The sequence below is a fragment of the Anser cygnoides genome, chromosome 1 (assembly GCF_040182565.1).
Source record: "Anser cygnoides isolate HZ-2024a breed goose chromosome 1, Taihu_goose_T2T_genome, whole genome shotgun sequence".
Taxonomy (NCBI): domain Eukaryota; kingdom Metazoa; phylum Chordata; class Aves; order Anseriformes; family Anatidae; genus Anser; species Anser cygnoides.
Window position 1 is genome coordinate 23,594,131 of NC_089873.1, and position 21,791 is coordinate 23,615,921.

Genomic DNA, 21,791 nt, shown 5'->3' on the forward strand with positions numbered 1-21,791 from the left:
TCCTTCAAACAGAACTGTTTTCTCATAAAATAGTTAATTCTGTTAAAATTGAACTGGAACAACAGATCCTGGTGATCCTTTAACCAGGGTTCTCAGCTGACATCAAGGGAATGGAATAACAAATAGGTAAGGGATATCTGAGTCAGTTTAGGCAGACTGGTGTGGATAGCAAATAAGGAAGATACTTATCAAGCTCATTGTAACAGTACAAAACAGTGAAAAGGACCTGAAAATACAAAAACCTTGCACCTGTCTTTGTGCCAAAGGATTGTTGTGTAACTGTACAATTTTTCCTCTAGATTTTGACAGTTATGATATGCTATAAATATGTTGACACCATATTTGTTACTTGTAGAGGCTGTGCAACAACTGAATCATTATTCCTCTTTGCAAGGTGAACGCTTAACTGATTGTTCTAGTTGTGCTAAAAGATTGTAACATTTTGCTAGGTGCTTAGTAAATACAGTTAGGTGATATTCTTGTTGAATTTGATTAAGCAATAGAATTTATTAATTGATTAAGAATTGATCCAAGTATTTTCTGCTTATTATAATTCTACTGTGCACTTTAAAGAGTCTTTTTCCTCTAAATATTTCTAATTGAACAAAAAAGAGCTGTTTATGATCATGACTGTTGATTTTCATTGTCTTAATTTTGCATGCAATAGTTTCTTGAATCATGTCAATAGCCTTGATTTTTGGCTCCTAAATACAGAAATTTAAGAAGTAAGCATAAAATCAGAAACAAGAGTTGGTGGCTTGTCTGCAAAACCTTTTGCAAAGTGATCCGTGTGACCTTCCTTGCTCAATAGCTGCCAGCAGCACTCAGGCTAAGGTACTAAATCCCTTTTTGGGAGTACAGTGCTATACCAGCAGTACCATGGCTTCCAGAAAGAGGTTTGCTTACAGTTAGGACGTTTGAAACATAAGTGGAATTACTGAAGGCTATGCAAACATGGTCACACACCTAAAAGGCAAGGTCCAAGTCCAGCTGAGGTTCAACTAATGGCCACACTTTTTGAAAGCTAAATAACTTGCAGCCTTTGTTTGTTTTTCAGTGTTTTTCAGTGGGAGGAATAACTGGGAGATCTGTGCCAGTGTATGTATGCTGGTTTCAGTATGTTCAATTTACCTACTCTGATAGTCTGTATTGTGGGCTTAGCTTAACTACTTCCATTTGGTGCATGTAGTATTCTTCTAAGTAAACATAATCTGACCCTGTTGACAGGAAATTTGCACGCTCAGTGTGCTTGTAGCTGAAGTGTGGCCTAATCTTGTGCATAGAATGGATAGGAGATGTAGAAAGGTGTGTGCTGCTCTTTGGGTTATCTTACACAGAGCGTCGGCTGTATTAAAGGCAGCCACTGGACCAGTCAGCAGTCATAATTAAGTTATGCAGAGTAACACAGTTATTTTTTTTTTCAAGAATATGTTGGATTGTCTGGGTCCACAAGCTAATGAATAGCATTTGGGAATGGAGCTGCATTTTTACATTCCATTGACCATGTCAGGAGAAGCAATAACATTTGTAGCATTTGTCTCAATGCTCTGGTGTCTGAAGAGGAGCAATGCTTTGCTTCGGATACATTTATTTTTTGAAATGTATTCCCATTGCTTGTTATAACAGATGACAAGACTTGCTCCTAGAAAACAGCTCTGCTCGGCATTCTTAGTAAATGTTAAAAAGGTACTAGTATTTCCCAAAATAACTGTGAAACAAACAGAAAAACAAATCCAAAGAACATAGGACAATCTAATTTAAACATTAACATTTAAAAATAGATGTAGTCATTAAGTTGGGAACTGAACAAGTAATGGTCCATCTGTTTTATAGCAAATATACTGCATGTATTTTTTTCCTCTTGAGACTGAATAAAAATGAAGATTATCATATTATACATTGTTATCGATACACTAAAGTTATTATACTAAGCAATACATTGCAAATCTTTCAGATGAAAGTTGAGTTTTGATTTGTATAGGAAGAAGCAAATACTTTCATGTTTTGCTGTTTTATCACTTCTAAAATCATCCCTTGCAGTGCCTATGAGAAAAAATATTCTACCATGTTGTCTTCTGATGACTTTATATTTCATCCTGTTGGGGGGGGGGGGGCATGTAGCAGGGAAGGAGGAAAGCATTTGGAGACTAATCTCTCAATAGTGGGTTGCACAACATTAAGAAGTATTAATACAGATCTGTATAATTTTTTTATATTATGTATCTAGAAAACAGGAATCTCTGTTCAATCTAAACTACATTTAAACATCTTAATGTTCATTTTAATTCAATGGTTATTTTTTTTCAGATTTATGACCTGTATGTAGGTAGTTTTCATTTGCTGAGTGGTAGATGGGTGCAGTCTAACCTTACAAAATAGACTTTCCTCTTTGCCCCCCAGTCTGATTAAATTCAGCTGTTTGAGCTGCGAGCTACATGCTTGCACTGTTTGAGAAACAGTATTATGTACATCTTGGATTTTTTCATGATTTTGTTTTATTTACAGTACCGTCTGTGGCAGGTTCCCTCCCCTCTTCTCTTAAACCTCCTAATTTTTCTTTTCTGATATCTACATCTAAGTAATTGTTCAGCTCAGCAAACCAACTGAAAGGCCAGCTTTTTTTTTTGTAGTGTTTCTTAGTGGTTGCTGGACAAAATTATTGTAAGGCGGTGCCTCTGTAAAATGAGCACAGTAGATTTACTTAAAAACAGAGCTGAAAGATTGTTTTAAAGGGACTTTGTAAGACATTATGCTGTCCTTTGAAAGCATAGCTCTCTAAGGCAAATGAAATAAAATAACTTCAAATAATAAATTCAGGCTGCTATCTTCCCACACAAAGCATCTCATGTTACTGAATTTGTTTTATGTGTATACTTCAGTTTGAGACAAATTATTGGGGCAGGAGGAGCACACTTGGAGCATTAAAACCCAAACTGTTTTTCCAAGTATACGTGAGCCAAAAGGAGAAAAATGTGTGTGCTGTTGGGGGAAGTCCTTTCTCCAGGAGCATTGTGTTCCAGCTTGCCTGTGAGGTGCTGGTTCCTGTAGTAGTCCATGAGAAATCTTCATCAAAGAGGTCTGTGGAGTTTATATTTACCTTTTAAGAGTTGCTCCATGTTCAAGGCAAAAAGCAGTTGAAGCGTTCCACCGTGCTATCACAGATATCCCATCAGCTACTGGTAGCTGGGAGAATTAAAACAAGACTGTCAGTCTTCCTTTATGGAACAGAGCAATTACCTTGCCTGCTTTGCCAAGAGGAAAACTTAGTTCAGTTATCACTGGAAAGTACATGACTGTCTTTTCCAGTGAACCTTTAACTATGCTTAGTGATTTGTTTGACAATACAGATTCCTCTCAGGAATTGTTCCATCAGACCACCTGGAAGGTGTGGGTGTTTTTGAAGTGCTGATACAGGGTTTTTAAATATGATTTAGTGATAAGTTAGATTCAAGGGATAAAACATACTCTGCTGTTGCTAAACTTCCAGAAACCAAGATAGAGAACTACCATGAGAAAAAATAGCTGATATATAGAGAGTCTGCTATATAAAATTATGAATTTTTTATAATCTTTCTGGAATCCTTTCACATCCTCATGAAAGCGTAGAAACTTAACTTGTATGCAATCTGGGAATGGATGCTACTGGGCAGTAAAAGCCAGCAGGAGAGGGGAATGGCATTGCACACAGTCTCGCCAATAGTCGCAACTACCACTGAGTGGAGTAAGTCTAATAGTGGTAGCTACCAGTGTGCCGTGAACAGGAGAAACAACTCAGGGCTTCTGCTTAGCTTTGACTTTGGTTCTCAGTGAGTGGTAATAGCTGATATTTTACATGCATTGCCAGGTAGCTTAGAGTGCTGGTGGATTTTTTCATGCATTGATGCAAGTTTTTAATGAACTTCTCTTTAAGGTTCTTCCCTAGTGTTTTGTAAACTGCTTTTCTTACTGTCATTTTTTGCTGCAGTTGTGATTCATTTGCTACTTTATCATGAAAATCTTTAAAACAGTTTTAGTGTAAAAATATTCACTACTCAGTTAAATATTTCACTATTTATTTATTTATTTTTTTACACGGTCTGGGGTCGTGCCTACTTGAGAGGGTGCAGAATGCTTGATGATTACTCTGAGTTGCCAGGGCATGAAATGGCTCTTGTCAGAAAATTCTCTAGTTGCATTAGATCTGGCACAGTCCTGCACTAATACCTTCTATTTCTGACACAGTGTTAATGGAATTACATAGCTTTAAGCTGGTCCTGGCTGGAAGTATGGGTAGTGGAGCCACTCTCCTTTATTCATATATTATATTTATTCACTACATAGATATTCCCCTAGATATGAGATATTTTTTCTTACATGTATTAAAGCCTAAAGCTGAAACTTCGCTTTTTGTTCCCACGGAAAGCAAGTGGTAGCCAATTCAGTCTTGTCATTTTATATTGTCATTTTATATGACTGTAATTAAATGTTTGTGATATTGATTGCCGTTATTGCGAATGAATCAGAGACTATTGTGGTATCTGATGGTCAATTTGTGGGGAAGGAGATTCAGAGTTAAATCTGCAATAATTTTGTTATTTACTCTAAAGTATTGTGTTGGGTTTTTTTCCAAATCAATTTTTTTCAGGATGTGTATAATTTTTTCAGAACAGAATGAAAACTGTTGTAAAGATAAATAAATTAATTTCACTTCTGGAGTCCAAATTGAGAGTAATAGTCTTCCTTTCTGTTCACATTGTTTTGTATGCATTTCTTTTTTTTAATAATCACTATTTCTTCTATAAAATTAAAAGTAAATTTTTTTAAATGAAGTGTTAAAAATGAAATCAAAAACTAAACAGTTGCAAAAATAGTTAATAGAAAGAAATCTCAAGATAGTTACTTTGATCTACAGTTTGCAAATGCTCCCATTAAAGCATCTGTTTAGCCAGATGTATCTCATAGTTGCTATACGTTTGTGAGTAACTCTTAAGTGCATTGCCATGTTAGAAATAACAAGCTGTGTTAAAATATCTTCAGTTTGATAATTTAGAGTTTGTTTGGACTTCTGTAATACCTGTATGTATACATCGTACGTACATATGTATCTACACGAACCCAGGTGTGTGTACATTTGAATGCCTTATTTTCCTCCCTGTGTTTTGTTGAACATATTTGGTAAATTAGCTGGTTCAGCTTCTTAGTTTTAGTACAAAGACTTTTGTGTATTGATTGGCCTTAGTAATACTTGAAAACAGTATTAATGATTGGTGTAGTTTTGAAGAGAGTAGTTTGCTACTAAAATCTTTAAGTATTGCGATGTAAGAAGCAGAAGGCAATCTCTGAAGTCCTTCCTTGCCAACAACTTTTTTTTTTTTATCTCTCTGTGGGAGGAAGTTATTGATCCAGGATAGCGGCTTCTTTTTTTAACTTAAAAGATAATGCATGCATATGCGATGGCCCAAGATGGGATTTGTAATTTAGTCAGTGCTTTCTATGTTAAAAATTGTTTCTACAAGCATATTTGTTGTGAACTGCTGAAGTCCTAAATAAAACCAAAATAAGAGTATTTAATCAATAAGTACTGAATGCTTTCCTATCATGTAAGTAGCTATTAATCTGCAAAGCTTTTGCAGCAATTCTGGTTTTCTTATGATGACTGAAAAAACTGTAAGTGAAGCTTCATTTTTGTTCTGATATGTATACTCTGTCCAGAGGTGCTGACTTTCTGAGCATTCTCATGACTAATGTAGCAGTCCAAAGAAGAGTGCAAATACTAAGGCATTTTATAAAAAGAAAACTAGAATCTGAAGAGCGACCCTGAGTTCTCATAACAGTTGAGGAGATTTTGGCTCTTCAATGATTCTTATAATTACAGAGAGAAGGCATTCATGCTTAATCCTATATAAAGTTAGTGTATCTGATCTTAGGTATATGTGGCTTTTTTTCATTAAGGACTTTAGTCAGAAGTACTAGAATTTTTTGTTTTTATCATGAAACTCCAAGCCAGTTAGCACTTAATCATACTGAAGAAATTAACTGAATTATTCAATATTCCCTTTCATGGTTAAGAGAGTTCTTCAAGAATCCTGGAATGGCGGGGGTGGAAAGGGACCTCTGGAGTTTATCTTGTCCAACACTTCCGCTCAAGCAGGACCACCTGAATCTGCTTGCCCAGGACCATCTCCGGATGGCTTTTAAATATCTCCAAATAGGGAGGTGTTTTATCAAGCAAGATAAAGCATTTTAAAGTGTAAAAACTTTCTTTTATAGTAGATAAATGTGCTGAACTTTACATCTATTGTGTCTGTAAGGGTATGTAGAAGGAGAGTGTCCCCTCCTTTAAGGGTATCTTGTCTAGGGCCTTTTTGTAAAGCAACAAGGGGTAATAAGGAAAGGAGGCAGTGAAGTCTGGTCAGTCACATTAATTTATGAAAGCATGTGAGAATACAGGAATATTTATTTATTTATATTATATTTATACCATATTCTGATTGAGGATTTCTAAGCTGGGACAAAATCACAGGAAACAAACCTCCCAGTCACAGTAATTGGTGGGCTTACAAGCTACAGGTGTCACTTCCAGGAAGGATGAACCTTGCAGCTGCTAAGATTGTGAACCAAGGAGCCCTGGACTGGGAGGGTGCAGAAACCGCAGAGCTCTGCAAAGCCATGAGGGGTACAGGGGAAGAGGGGAGCAGGAGGAATAAAGAGGTGGGGGATTGGTAGAAAAGGGCTGGTATAAAAGGGGTTATGCCAGTACTCAGGGATCCACGAATGTGTGTGGGGGGTTGTTAACCAGGAGAGTGCTGTGTGTGAGCCTTCTCTAGTGAACTTCTTTCTGTCTTTACCAGCTGGAGAGAAGGAAGGGGGGGGTCTCTTTGTCTGTCTGTGTGTCTCTGGGATAGGTGCTCAGCTTTGCTATCAGCCAGACCCACAAAGAGGAAAGTAGTTGCTATATCCCCCAGCCTGGGCAGTGACCCCGGGTCCCTGGGCACCGGGCTGGGCCCCATCATTTGGACGAGATGGTCCTGGGCCTGAGCGGCTGGAGGAGGTCACCGTGCACTTTGCTTTTCACCTCCCTTGAGTGTCATGTTTTTAAACCAAATTAAGATAAAATAAAAGATACTGATGGATAATTTCCCTCTTAAGAGAAGTTATCAGTCGAGTACATTTGTCTAATAAAAGAAAATTGTCCCCAGTATGTAAACTTCCATTAATGTTTTTTTGTAGTTTGGTAACTGAGGGATTTTTCTTCGTTAGAAGGTATATTGTAGGGAAAAAATAAAGAATGACATTTCTTAGATTGTTTCCTCTGACACTGGGACATGATTTAAATTCAGCAGTTCTGTTTCGAGTTTGACTTACTATTTGTGCAGAAAAGTGAATTCAATCACTGAACTATAATTCTGCTTTGGAAAGCAGAAAGTAATATTCACATTCCTGCTGGAAAAGGAAAGACAGGTGACTTTTTATTTTTTCACCTTCAAGAAGGACTTGCTGGATGAGGATTTCCTTAAAAGAAAATCCATCTTATGCTTTGTTTTTGGAGACCTTTATTTTAATAAGGTTTATTGTAGAAGTGATGTTTTGAGGTCATAGTTAAGAAAGGAATTCTGTAATCACAGAAGTAGAGAGCCTGTATTATGTAGAAGGTGTAAAGTATAATACTTTATAATACTTTGGGTAGGAATAATGTTGGTCGTCTGAGTATGCTAATTGCGCAGAAAATACAACAAGTGTGACCTTTTCGCCCTTAAATTGGCACATGTATGAAGCTGACTAGGTTATATAATCACAGCAGCAAAGAGCAACAACAATTTCAATGTGGTTTTAGGTTACTTCAAATTTCTACGTTGGATTATATCAATGCACCGTAATGTGTTATCCCGTGTCTTCGCAGAGTTGTAAATCTGTGAATATGTTTTTCTTCTTTATTTTGCCCCTATCGCTGTGTATCTGAACAGTTATTACCCAGAGAAACAAAACAATCCCTCTTTGTATTGCAGTAGTACATGCTTGCAGTTTCATGTCAGCTGTTGAGTATACTTTATTCATATCTGCTTATCCTAGCACAGCATGTCAGATTAGGTGATACATGAAACTGACCTTGTGTCTTTTGTGGTAGTGTGAAAAAGAATGATGCTTAGCATATTTGAAGTGCAACAGATTAGAATTTATCAAGTGTGTAAAAATATTTCAGAGGAAGAAACATCAATTTTTTGGAAATACTACAGTTTTTATTTCTGTAGGAAAATCATTTTGTATTTTCTTAGTAATCCTTCACTGCATTTCTTTTTTTTTTTTGAACATTTCTGCCGTTCAAATCGTTACAGAATTTAAACTTTTAAGTTTAAATGATAGTAAGATTTAATGATATGTTTGCTGGAAACAGCAGTATGTTTCTTTTGAAGGCATAGTCAGTGTACATGCAAGCATGTATTCTAATCTAGTCTAACAGATCCATCATCATCAGGTTTGGAGAATCTTTCACTGTGAGTTTACATATGGCAATTGTGCCTTGCTATACTTTTTAGATAATACAATTCTGTCAGTTTTAGTAGACTGATAGTATTCTCTTTTCCAAAGCTGTCTAGTAACAATTATTTACATTTCTGTGCCTGTACAAAATAAACAATGGAGATTTTGTCAACTTTGTTTTAATGTTACAACGTCTTTGTTCAGTTCCTGAACAAGCAAACTCTGGTGTCATAATTGCTAACTGCCTCGTAGAATTATAGCTAAGGGGAGTTGTTTGTTTGCCTTTTTTTTCATGTTTTAGAGTTGTGGGCAAAACAAGCTTCACTTGAGGAATTTAATTCATTACCAATTAACATAAACATTTAATTACCAATTCAGGTGTTGAAGAAGAAAGAAGACATTTAAACATTTATGGAAAACATCTTTCCTCCATCTTTCCCAGGCTCAGCTTCACTCCAGACACATCTCCTTTTCCCTTCCTTGTCTCCACTCCCCTTTCATTTCAAAATTTAGAGTTCAAACTGTAGAAGTTTTTGTAATGTCTGAGTAGTGTTAATTTAATGCCTAAAAATTGTGATTTTTACTTGAGTATCTGTGCTAACTTTCTTCAAGCCAAAATTATGTGTACCTAAATGTATAGTTAATAGTTGACATCAAGTTAAAAATAGTAGGCTATGATGTCATTGCTCTATTTATCTGCTTTACAAGTTGTGTTTTAGCCCTGAACTGTAAGTTTCAGTAAATGCTAGTATACTAAGTATCCAAAAGAAAAACACCTTGTTGTCTTGATTAACTAGGACCAGATTTATTGATGTTTGGGGTTCTGAACATACAACTGAGTTGATATTGGTTGTTTGAAAAGTTCTCAGGAAGATTAACCAGCCACTGTACCATGGAAAATCAATTGCACTCTCACTTCATTTTACATTTGTGAAATATCGAAACACACATGCTTCTGTAACCTGAAATGGAGTTTTGTTTTATGTCACCTGCAAATTCTGACCTATTCTGGGCAGTTTTGCTCTGACATGTTTTGTCATACCTTGTTTTTTAATTGAAATCTGAAAAAAACAGCATGTTTTTTGAAGACAGAGAAAAAGCTTTCTGTTTTCCTGGCTCAAAAACCTGTCCTTAATCACCCATTTCATTTTCAGATATTTGGGCTAATTTTTTTTCCAAATGGGCCACACTTCAGTTGTTACATGGCTTTAACTATATTGACTTCGGAAGAGTTATACATATCATAGCAGAAAAAATTTGGCCATATGGTTGCTCATCCCAACTTTAACATCAGTGTACTAATAACTTCCATCATGTCTGTTACTCATTCAAACTCTTCTATATTTTACAGATTATTGCTCAGTGGTAACGCTTGTGGACCAATCAAATGTGAAATTAACATGTACTCTTTTTAATGGAAATCTGGATTCTCTACCAAAAATTTACAAAATCGGAGATATTGTTCGATTTCATAGAATAAAGGTAGGTACTATTTTTTTTGTTGTTGTTTCTAATGTACTTGTTTTTTTGTAGTTACGGGGCTCCAGGGATATTTTAGTTCTTCATATACTGAACTTCACATATGGAGATACTGGATGAAACAGTTAAATGGTAAAAACTGAGCTGTGGTTATGGTAGGGACAAAAACTGGAAATCCACTGTCAAATTTTAGAAGAACAGCAACAACAAAGAAGCACTAATCTGGTATCCCTCTTTTTTTTTTAAAAAAAATTGCTAGAGGTGGTTATGTCAACTCCAAAATAATATTCTTTTTGTTTGAATATTTGTTTAGCTAGTTGGCAAAAATTAAGTGGCAATACTTGGAGATGAATAGAATTTAACTGACATAAACATGTACAATTCACTTCTCTTCAAATTATGGAATTATTTGAGAGATTACTTCAGAGCTTCTCTCATGGAACAGTTTTTAGACAAGCTGTGGAAGTTAAGTAAGTGTAATATAAGTAAGTGGGATGTAGTGTCCCAGTTCCAGCTGGTTCTTTGATGTTTATGTGCTTTACCTGGTATTTATCTGTATCAGTGTCCCTGAAGAAAACTGTGTCAATAGCCCTGATACTGCTTCTGATGGATGTTTTTCTTATGTCTATAAAGAGGAACTGCAGTACAGAGACACTGACTGCTAGTCTTGTAATGCTGGACCATACTTAGTAAAAAGGTGACGAGTAATAGCAAAGAAATTATTTTATCATGTTACATACTAAATTGCAAGATAACCATACATAATTATCTTTTTTGTTGTACTTAAAATGAATCAGAAAGGAGTAAATGTCCTGAAAAAGATCTTTTAAAAAAAAAAACAACACATTTTCAAACACTCTAGAGGCAATTTAGGACTGTACAAAATAATGATGAAAGGGATAAAGATCAATAGTACCCGTATGTGAGTTTTGATGTGCTGTAGAATAAACTTAAAAAGTGGCAAGGTTTATCCAGTGATGGAGATTTGTGCCACTGACATTATTAGAAAGAGCTTGCTAAGTTTCAGAAACAGTCTTCAATTATGACACTTCGTTATTAATGTATATCATAAATACTTAAAATTGAGAGAGAAACTAGCTAACCCCTTCTGGGTTAGTATTAACCTTCCTTAAAGTCATGTTTGTATATAATTAGAGTGGAATTAAGCTACATTTAGATTTTGAACCTTGTGTTGCTTATCCAGTACTTAAGGTGTGTTGCCAGTCTTGGAAGTTCATTGATTTGACTTCAGACAGAAAAGTGTTAAAGTTAATTTCAAATTCTTTCTGAATCCCATAGGATAAACGTTACAAAGACGTACTGGTTTCTGAAACTCAGGGGAGGTAGAAATGTGTTTCTTGCTTCTGAAATCAAGACACGTTTAAAAAAAATATATATATATATATATATGGAAAAAAGGAGAAAGTAGAAAGGAGGCTGCTTAAAAGAATTGAAAAGTTGCACATGTGTGGTAGGTTAATAATGGATTGTTTTTGAGATGTGGGGACTACAGGTTAAAAACTTCCACCTTCAGGGAAGTTCTGAATGCATCTCTGTTATGGAAGGCTAATAGTGTCTCAGCTCCACTATTTATCTTTCATGTAAACTTCCTAATACAAGCTATTGATAAAGTGGATGTAAGAGAGAGCATCACTGTTTACCTGATTTAGGAACAAAATTTTGAGGATCATTCTAAAATGCTTTTCAACTTGTACTTCATCATTCTTCAAGACTGTTTTAATATTTAAAGATATGTTCCAAGGTCAGTTAATGTTCCCCCCGCATTTCTTTTCCATTGTAGCTGAGATGTTTAAGTGATTGCCAGCCCTAACACTTCTAGCTGCCTACAATCCATATCCCCTCAGATGCATAAGCTGACAGACAGATTGTCTGACTACTTTCTAACTTAAAATGATCTTAATCAGCAGTCATTTAATTTAAATAGGTGTCTTTTTCTGGAGAGGGTTGACTACACCAGACTAACAGTTACTTTGCAAGTTCTGTTACCTGATCTGAGCAGGTAAAAAGCTGCCGCAGAAGCTTGGTGCCTGGTGTTGAGAGTGAAGTGGAAGGAGTTAGTGTAACTGGAAGTGTGATTGCTGTGTAACACAGTTTTCAATTAAAAAAAAAAAGAACTCTAATTAGAGCTCTAAGTACAATGTCTGCAATTCCTCATTCACTTTCTTCATTTGTCTTCAAGCTTTATCACCCTCTCTTAGTTTGCTGAATGAAAAGCAATCGAGGGTACCAGAGGCCATAGTCTGTCAGAACTGTGCTTACCAGTGACGACATATATATATATATGTATATAAAAAAATATATATATATAGTCCTTACAGTGTGTATTCACATTTCTGTGTCCCAGATATGCTTTAAGAGACTCCCAAGCAGTTGATATGGATAGCAAACACATCTTAAAAATGACTGCTCCCTGCTACACTCTCAGCTGCGAATGTATAACTTCTTTTCATAGTAACACAGGTGTTGGCAAGGTCCTATGGTTCAGAGCTAATAACTTAAAGGAGAATATTCTGTTGGGACTACTGTGGGTAGAGTCTCATTTTATTTGCTCAGTATTTGTTCCATACAATGAAAAATTTAAAGTGTCTTGGTAACAGGATTAATTTTCCAGTTTTAATTACATTTCTGTTAATATTTCTTGAAATGCATTTTTGTGACCTCTTACGATGCTGTCTTGTGAATTGTAATACTTATTGAATTACAGTACTATATTTGGGCCTTCAACTACAGTCAGTGCTCTGCAGAGATGACAGTCTGGGGATTTGTTTTGCCCTCTACTATAAAACTGAGACCTGTGAACTAATTGTCTAGTTCCTCTCCTCACTTGACTTGGAGTTTTGGCTTGTGTTCTGCCTTCTCTGTATTAGACAAACCCTGCCATGATGATAGAATTGTTCATTTCCTCTTTGACTTTTCTCTAGTATTGCTTATTACCTCTGAGTGATTCTCAAATAAGAATTTATTTCTACACTCCTAGTGAAGTGAATTGATACTTTACTTCTAATTTAATGTTTGTGGATTGTACAAAAGTGAGATTGAAACGAAGCATATTCTTGTTTAGGTGTTCATCTTGTTCAGTTTACTCTGCTTCAGTTGTCCCATGGAGTTGCTGTCTGGGATGTGTTCTGCTGATACTTCTTCCAGAACACAGACCGTTGTTGAGCACCTCACGTTTTCAAAACACTGTATTCATTGACATCTAATTCAGCAGTCAGTGCACAGTGCTTCTACTACTCAGAGTCTGTGTGATTCAAGTTGAATGCTTGGAAGATGAACACCAAATAAGTGACCTTTCATTATAGACTTTCCTTATGTGCCTTCCTTAGCATAATGCAATCACTGTAGCAATGCAATTACAAAGATCAAAGTCTTAATTTTCTACTTTTTGTCATAGTATTGCTACTGTTATCTTCTTTTACTTTCATGCCTTGGCTTGTTTTGTACCTAGGCTCCAGTTGCTGCAACAAAGGAGTTTTAAGGATGGCAGCTTCTTCATTACACAGCACTAATTCATCACCACCGCACTTATCAAGTCATGCACTGCATAGGAAAATGTCCTGTAGAAAAATAGGGTAATGGAATGTGGTATCATAATAAGTGCACCATGAGCTGAATTGTGTTTGCACAGACAATGGTAACTGTGTCATTCCAGGACTTTGAAATGCTTATGGTTTATAATTTTAATGGTCTAACTTTGCAGTTAGATGAAGAAAAACTGCAAGAAAAAAAAATCCTTGTGATCAAATGCATATTCAGCTGTTCTAGACTATTTAGATTTACAATATAAGCATATTGCTCCTTTGAGAAAGAGTACTTTATAGCCATCATCTATAGGTGTTTATTCCCTCTGTGTTGGCCAGTGAGTTTACAAGAGTAAGATGTATGTTTTGCTAGTGAGTTTCTAAGCTATCTGCCTGTCCACAGTAGAGTTATACTTGGGAATCTGAATATCAAGCATCTAAGGCTTGGCTTTATAAATACAGAAGGATTGATCACATTTTTTATTTTATTTTTATTATTATCCCTACTGGTTCTGTCCTGTCTCTGTTACTTGCCCTTTTTTTTTAAACCAGTCTGCCATTATTTCCAGGAGCAGTCTCACCTCTGTGCTTAGCTAGAGGTTTCCATGTCTCAAAGCATTCCTTCCTTTAGTTTAATTTAGTTTGCCCCGTTAAAGTTAGTTCTTTCTCTTGCTATCTGGTACAATATGGAAAGCACTGACAGAGGGGCACAGTTACATGCTCTGTCCTTGTTCCTAGATGGCTCTGGCCATAGCTGCCAGGTTGATAAATATAATGACAGAGGAAAATCTGAAGCTTAGGTGTAGAACATAGTGAATGTTAAACTTAGGGAGAATTTTGCTGCCAGACTCTTAATGCCTTCTGAGGAAATACTGTTCAAATACATAAATTTTGACAAAGTTAGATATGAGACGTTTTGCTAAAAAGTATGTGTTGAAGAACATATTGCTTGAGACAGTGACATCCAGTTATCAAATTCTTGCTCTGAAGAGTGGCAATAATTTACATTTTTAGTAAGCGATTGTGAATTTATTTTTTAACACTGGAAAATGAAGATTTTCTTGGAAATATCAGTATTATTCTTGCTTTCTTTCAAAAATTATGTAAAGCATTCAATTCACTTTGAAGTTTTGTTGAAGGTTAAATTAAAAACCAAGTATTTGTGCTATAGTAAATAACGTCAAGAAGTATTGACTGTAGACAGTGATAGAGTTCTTCAACAATTAGATGTCTTAGAATTTTGCATGTTTTCTAATTTTTTTTCAAGTTACTTAATCATATCTTAAGTATGTAGGAAATTTTCCCAAGTACATTAATTTCTTACTTTACCAGAGTTTTCTCAAATATGCTGTATCACTTTCTGTGAGGAATATTTCTAAAACAGTATCACAATGCCTGATTTTTTTTAATTATCAAAACAGAAAATATTTCAGCTAGTTTCAATATATATTCTTTGTGTATACAATTTTTGTTCACAAAAATTATTATAACGTGTACATGTGAACTGGTAAATGAAACGTACAAATTATTGTTAATTGTTTTCTTTAATTTGTGTTACATTACTGCAGAAATTTTGGTTAATCATAATCATAATTATGTTTATATAATTAGGATATTAGGATTACAATTCTATGATCCTAATATCTGTGTATTTTTCATATCTTCATTAAAATTTATTTTGCTTCCGTATGACTTGCCTCAGTTCTCATCGGACTGTGCCTTCAGTTTTTGTAACTCATTTTCTTGTTATTACGTTTAAACATGTTCAAGCTGGTTTAATTTAAATGAACATACAGGTTATTTATTGAGTTACTTCAAATTGATTCTGTTCTATTGCTACCTCTCTCTCAATACAACTGGAGGTACATGTGTACTAGAATTATGTTATTAAAATATGAGAAAATGTAATCAACACACCATATTATCCAAACTTGTTTAGACTGTGATGACTGCGCTTAATGTGAGAAAACCATTACAAAATATAAGGAAATACTCAAAATTCATTTGTGTGCCTCTCGGACAGGACACGTTTTTCATATAAACAGAATCAATGACCACTTGAAAATTTTTACAAAGAAATTAATCTCTGGATCTGATTTGATGTTAAGATGCAGGTTCAGTTGTCTAGTATGTTCTTGAGTAGTAAGTTATTAAATTAGTAACAATTTCAAGGAATTGTTATTTTTTTGGTTTTGTAGTACATACCTATTTGCATGTTCCAGTGTGGGATTTATATATCATTCAAATGCTCAATCTGGAACTTTGTTGGAGCTTGGAAGTATGTCTTCCATGAGTGTGCTCATGTTTTTCCTACTCCATCCCATCCCATTGTTATGCACTGCATGAGTCTCAGAATGGAAAGCAAATATTTCATGCTTCCAGGTTAATTTTAAGCTTAAATTTACAGATAAGTTTTAAAAATTGTAGGACCGAAGTCATTCTGATGTTCCCAAGTCTGAAGTGGGCTAGTGAGAAACATGTCCAAAGGTCATATGCTAAATTTTTAGACTCTTCTTGCCCTTTGCAATTCCTAATAAAGCTCAAGAATTTCAGCAGTTTTAGAACAGGAACAAATTGATGGGATTAGTTATCAATATCCTTGTAGGTGGTGCTGGACATATGATGTCTTGTACTCTGTGGTTACAGTCTTTGAGATTGACAGATCGTCATAGATCCAAGATGTTGATTTTTGTCTAAGAAGTCCATAGTACAAGGGAGTAACTCACATTTAATAGAAAGCCAGTTTCGGAATTAAATTGTTGAGGCTATTCATACCCTAAAAGACTTTAAGAAAAATCTTTTGGGATTTAGAACTACAGATAAGATAATAACATTTAACAGGAGAAAGCAACCTTTGTTTATAACCCATCACTGGTCACGTGGGAAGCAGTACTCATTGGATGAACCCTGTAGTTGAATTCAAACAGGTCTGGAACCTGTGTTAATCTTGGGCCAATGGCTCTTAGATGCCATTCCAGTCTGTGTTGGCTACTTGTGCAGCTGAAAATAGAAGTAAATGGATTTTAATAAATAAACAAGAAAAGGAGCCCTAAAGAATCTCCATCCTTTATTAACGTGGAGGGAAACATCCAAAGAAGGGCAACAAAGCTGGTGAAGGGTCTAGAGAACAAGTTTTATGAGTAGCTGGGGTTGGTTAGACTAGAGAAAAGGATTCTCAAGGGAGACTTTATTATGCTCTACAGTTGCCTTAAAGGAGGCTATAGCAAGGTGGGTATTGGGCTTTTCTCCCAAGCACCAAGTGATAAGATGAGGGGAAGTGGCCTCAAGTTGCGTCAGGGGAGGTTTAGGTTGGGAATTTGAAGAAACTTCTTTACTGAAAGGGTTATGCAGCATTGGAGTAGGCTGCCCGGGGAAGTGGTTGAGTCACCATCCCTGGAGGTCTTCAAGAAAGATGTAAATTTGAAACTTAGTAGCATGGTTTAGTGGTAGACTTCAGTACTAGGTTAAAGGTTGCATTAGATCATCTTAGAGGTCTTTTCCAACCTGAGCTATTCTATAATTCTATAAATAGGCTAAATACATAAGTGAAGTAACTTTTTTTTTGTGACACAATGGAAGCTATATATTTTTCTTGTTTGCTTTTCCATCAAGTCTATGCTCCAGCTGTTCTAAACCATTTTTCGAGTTTAAGTGCAGTGATCTCAAACTTTATGTAAAGTGGTGAGTGGATGGGGGGAATTGAAGTGTGTCATCCATTTGGGACTTGGCACCTTCAGTACTTGACATAAGGTAAAATTTTTATATATCTCTAGAAAGAAATCCTTTTTCATAGCCATCATTTATTAAGAACAAATTGGGATTTTGTGGTTCTCCTTGTACACATATCCCAAAGTCTCGTCTCTTTTTTTTTTTGTATGGAGTTTCACTTGAAATGTAATCCATGTACAGGTGTTTTTTTCCCAAATTCCTACAGATCTTTTTAAACATTCAATACAGTCAAAATATATCATAATCCGTGCTGGAAAACTTTACAGATCTTGAGTTTTCAAGTCCTAGGATGGCAAAGGGAGTGTTTTGAAGGATGATTGCTGACTAAGAGAGTGATCTAGGGAGGCTAGGGAGGACAGGTGTCCAAGGGAGACTGTGGAATCTCCATGCCTGAAATTTTTCAAGACTCAACTAGCCAAAGCCTGACTCAACACAGTGCTGACAGTGGCCCTGACCTGGGAAAAAGGTGGGACTTGTTGGTCCCTGAGGTCCTTTCCAACCAAAATTTCTGTTTCTGTGACTGGAGTGTGCTTGGACAGTATCCATGGTCTTTTCAGTATAGCCATCTGTAGTCCCGTGTCGACCTTCATAAAGCTTTTGCTGCTGAAGGTTTGTGATTTGACTCTGAGAAGGTGTCGTGTTTTCTTTTGTCAGTGCTTATTTGTGTAAGTTATCTTCCTTATATGTCAGCAGACTCCTGTTTGCGTCACACAATAGCATATGCATATATACATGTGTTTAACTGAGGGCACTAAGTTGCTCACCACAGCAACTGTAATTCTTGCAGGTATATTGTGCATAGGAGACCTTACTCACTTTCTCTTTCACTAGTATCTCACATAAACTGTGATTGTGCAGTTGAGAGGAGACAGGTTATAAACATCCCTGTCAAATACATCCTATCAGCTCTGTTACTGTCTCAGAAGACACTTTTGTTTAGCAAACTTTATTTACTGCTGCCATCAATCTCATGGAACTTTTTAAGTGATATCTTTCTGCCCCATCCCATCTTTGAAAAAATAAATCCTAAAGGCTTCTAGAAATTACACAGTACCTAGAAATTGTACAGTACCTACTGGGGGGGAATTGTCGTTTTATACAAAAGTCTCAGATTATTTCTGTTCCCTAAGTTAAACTCATTTGAAAATTGTGTGTGGAAAATATAACTCATTAACAGTATCACTGCTTAACTTGATCTGAAATTTACTTGGAGTGCCATAATGAATCAATATTTGTCTATGAATTTTGTTCATCTGCACTCCAGTGATTTCTCATCACTTTCACAATGATTAATTTTTAAAGGACAAGTTCAGAGAATTTCTGTTGACAATCAACTGTTCTGTGGGTCTGACAATTTCCTAGCTTTGAAGTACTTTCTAACACATTTGACATTTACTCTTTTGTTTCTTCTGTTGTTCACTAAGTAATGTTGTTGAATGCTCTTTATCTTTGAGGCCACTCAGTGTCTTTTCCATGTACCCATACCTAAGTACATTTGGTTTCGCTTTAAATCATCGGTAATTTTCTCATCATGGCACTTCACATTTGCCTTCTTAAATATTTTATTTCCTTTCTTGTTTTATAACTTCCTTAACATTACGGCTGATATCAAAGCAATTAAACGAAGGTACTAGGAGATGTCAGAAGTACAGTATGTTCAAACAGCCCCAGGAATGCTTAAAACATGAGCTAAAATATTTGGAAAATGGGGAAAATAGTGTATGGTAAAGTATTACGGAAGCCAAGGGAGACAAAGTAGTTTCTTGAGATGTTTTTCTGGAAGGTTTAGAACCTTCATAAATGTATAGGCTAGCGGTCCAGGACAGAATTTTTTCTAAGAAAAAAGTCAAGATATTTTTATGATGATTGAAATGAATTAATGATGAAATTAAATAAATTAATGAAGTAGGTAAATTGGAAGTAAAAACACTTTGAGAAACATTTGACATGTCAGACGAGATACTTAATAATATGCTTGAAGTATCATTTGATAACGGATGAATGAGTAAAATTGATGAAAGAGAGCTTTCTTCCCCTCTGGATATTACCTATTTTGAGAAGCTATAGAGTATAATGCCAGTGGCAGCAACTAAAGTAGATCTATGAATTTGCCTCAGATAATGTGGCAGATTTGTATTATAGTGGAACTTTTTTTTTTTTCCAGATCTTGGGTAATTCATTCTTGGAAGGAACTGGTTATGAAACTGTGTGCTTTTCTAATTAGTCCTGACTTTTGTCCTGATTCCTGACCTTTCTTGTACTTTCAGTATTTAAACCTAAAGGTTAAAAGACTAATCTTTACAGAGTTACAATTAAGGAAAAGCTATGAATTGATGTGCTCCATTGGTCAGGCCTGAGATGATTCTTACTGCATTTATGCCTCTAGACAAATTTTATGTCAAAGCAGCAGAGATTAGAGTTCCTGTTACCAAACTTGAACTTCTTTGCTTGTGGATTCCCAATGTTTGTTTTATTTGCATGCTTTTTAAATCTCAGTGTGTTATAAAATTTAGGCCTAAATCATTGGCAGTGTTCAGAACTTTTGTTAGCTTTCACATTCTGCATTTTTAAATCAGTAGGATTTTCAACCATTTGAAAATTGAGTGGTAGAGACAAACTAGTTTGTCTCATAAATGCTATATTAAAAAAAAAAAGCTTTGCTGTTTTTTGTTGTTTTTTTGTCAGGTAATTTTAATTAAAAAAGTGTGGATCAAAACAGCCGGTTGAAAATCGAGGTTTGAGATTTCTCGATACTAAATCATGCAGGGCTGTGATAACATACATTTTGTAAATATATGTTTATATTTTTTTAAGTGCAGGGAACAGTAATACTGGACTAGATCCTTGAAGAAATGCTTCAGACTTTGAACACCGTGGTTGATATGGCAGCAGATACACAGCTAAACCAGCAGGATACAAGAGACCTGCCATGTGCAAAGCAGTAGACATCAGAGCAATTGTGAAAGCTATACCCATAATTAAAGGGATAAAAACTGCTCTCTGTCTATTTTTTAGTATCAGGAAACAGGATCTATTGTGAGAGGTAGAAAACAGGAATCTGTAATACCTTTGCTCTGTCATTGCTCTGCTGTGAGACCTTTAAAAATTATTTGTTCTCATGCCTCAGTTTCCCTGCCAGTAAAAGCAATACTAATGTGTTCTTACACAAAGATTTTGAGATTTATGAATAAAACGCTTTGCACTGATGCTTAATATTTACAGGTTGAGGTATTAGTCTCTCTCTTTAAAAGTTGTTAGTGTTAGATTTTATTTTTGGCTTATACACTGTTTTCTTGTTAGTGTTTATTTGCTTTTTTGTTTTTATTTTGACTCCTTTTTCCTACTGGAAGCAAAAATGTTTCCATTTTTGAAAATTTTTGATTCCTACAGGAACAAAAATGATCAATAATCTAATCTTTATACACATGATAAAATAGAAGCATAAGAATATTACAGTGAATTATGACCATTTTTTCTTCGTGTTTTGTTCTAGATCAGAGAATACAATGGACAGATGCAGGGAATTACCAGTGCAGGATTTGCATCCTTGACGTTTGATGGAACTGTAGGAGCACCAGTAGTTCCTCGAACCTCTAGTAAAGTATATACTTTCATGGATGAAGAAGAAAAAACAGTAGAAGAATTACGTATTTGGGCAGCCAGTAATCTTTCCATCTCTGGACCAGCAGCAAAACTGTCTGGTGTTCGACCAATGCTGTTCTTTGATCTCACTTGCCAGCTGGTGGGGAAGGCACAAGTGGATGGATCTTCTTTTCTTCTAAAGGTAGATTTATTTTCTTGAATTTGTTATAATGTTATGTGGATAAATATGTAGAGGCTAAGGAAATGTATGATCCTTTACCCTTCCATTTCTATGAAAACAAAACAAATCCCAGTTCTTTTTAAAGTTGCTCATATAATTTATTTCTTCAGAGAGTGTTTTAAGGTGCATCGATACGTATGGTAGTTTTCACAGACACGTAGGTAAATATTGTAGGATTTCTTAAAGTTGAATAATACTGTTAGTTTTGAATTCGAACCTTGTCTTTTAGTCAGTAGCAATTATTGCTAGTTTTTCTAGATCTACAGGATATAATTAATGCAATATGTAGCATTTTCTAGAGCTCTAGGTAACTTCTTTTAGTTATGTATAAGCACTTCGGGGACCAGTGCCTAATGAAAGTACAAAATGTTGAAATGCCCCACAACTGGAAAGTACCTTCCATGGAGTGATCCTTAACATCAGCTAAATATAAACTAGGTCTCCATATTTTTCCTGGCTTAGCTCCCTATGCATCAGCCTGATGTTATTCTGAAACACCTCTGTATTTCTTCTCAGTATTTTCAGTTGATTGTTAAAATGTGAGTGATGAACAGACTATTATAAAGTCATAAAATGGAAAATAACATTAGTCCTTGGTACTGCTGCATTAAATGTTGCTACAATATTTTTAGAAACAGCACATTGCATTTTTCCTTTACTAAAGCAGGAAAGTTTTTTCTCATGCAGACCAATGAATGCACTACGCAGAAAGAAACCTTAAGTGTCATCCTGTAACATGTTTTGCAGCTGTTAAAAGTATT

General features: G+C 35.5%; 1 protein-coding gene across 3 annotated transcripts in view; it reads left to right on the forward strand.

The window, feature by feature from the left end:
- Nucleotides 1-21,791, forward strand: part of POT1 (protection of telomeres 1) — a 73,513-nt gene that overhangs the window by 21,873 nt on the left and 29,849 nt on the right. For all 3 annotated transcript variants that reach the window (XM_048080819.2, XM_048080820.2, XM_013199204.3), the window contains exons 8-9: nucleotides 9,809-9,939; nucleotides 20,701-20,991. In XM_048080819.2, coding sequence (XP_047936776.1) covers nucleotides 9,809-9,939; nucleotides 20,701-20,991 — 422 coding nt within the window. The remainder of the gene's footprint in view (nucleotides 1-9,808; nucleotides 9,940-20,700; nucleotides 20,992-21,791) is intronic.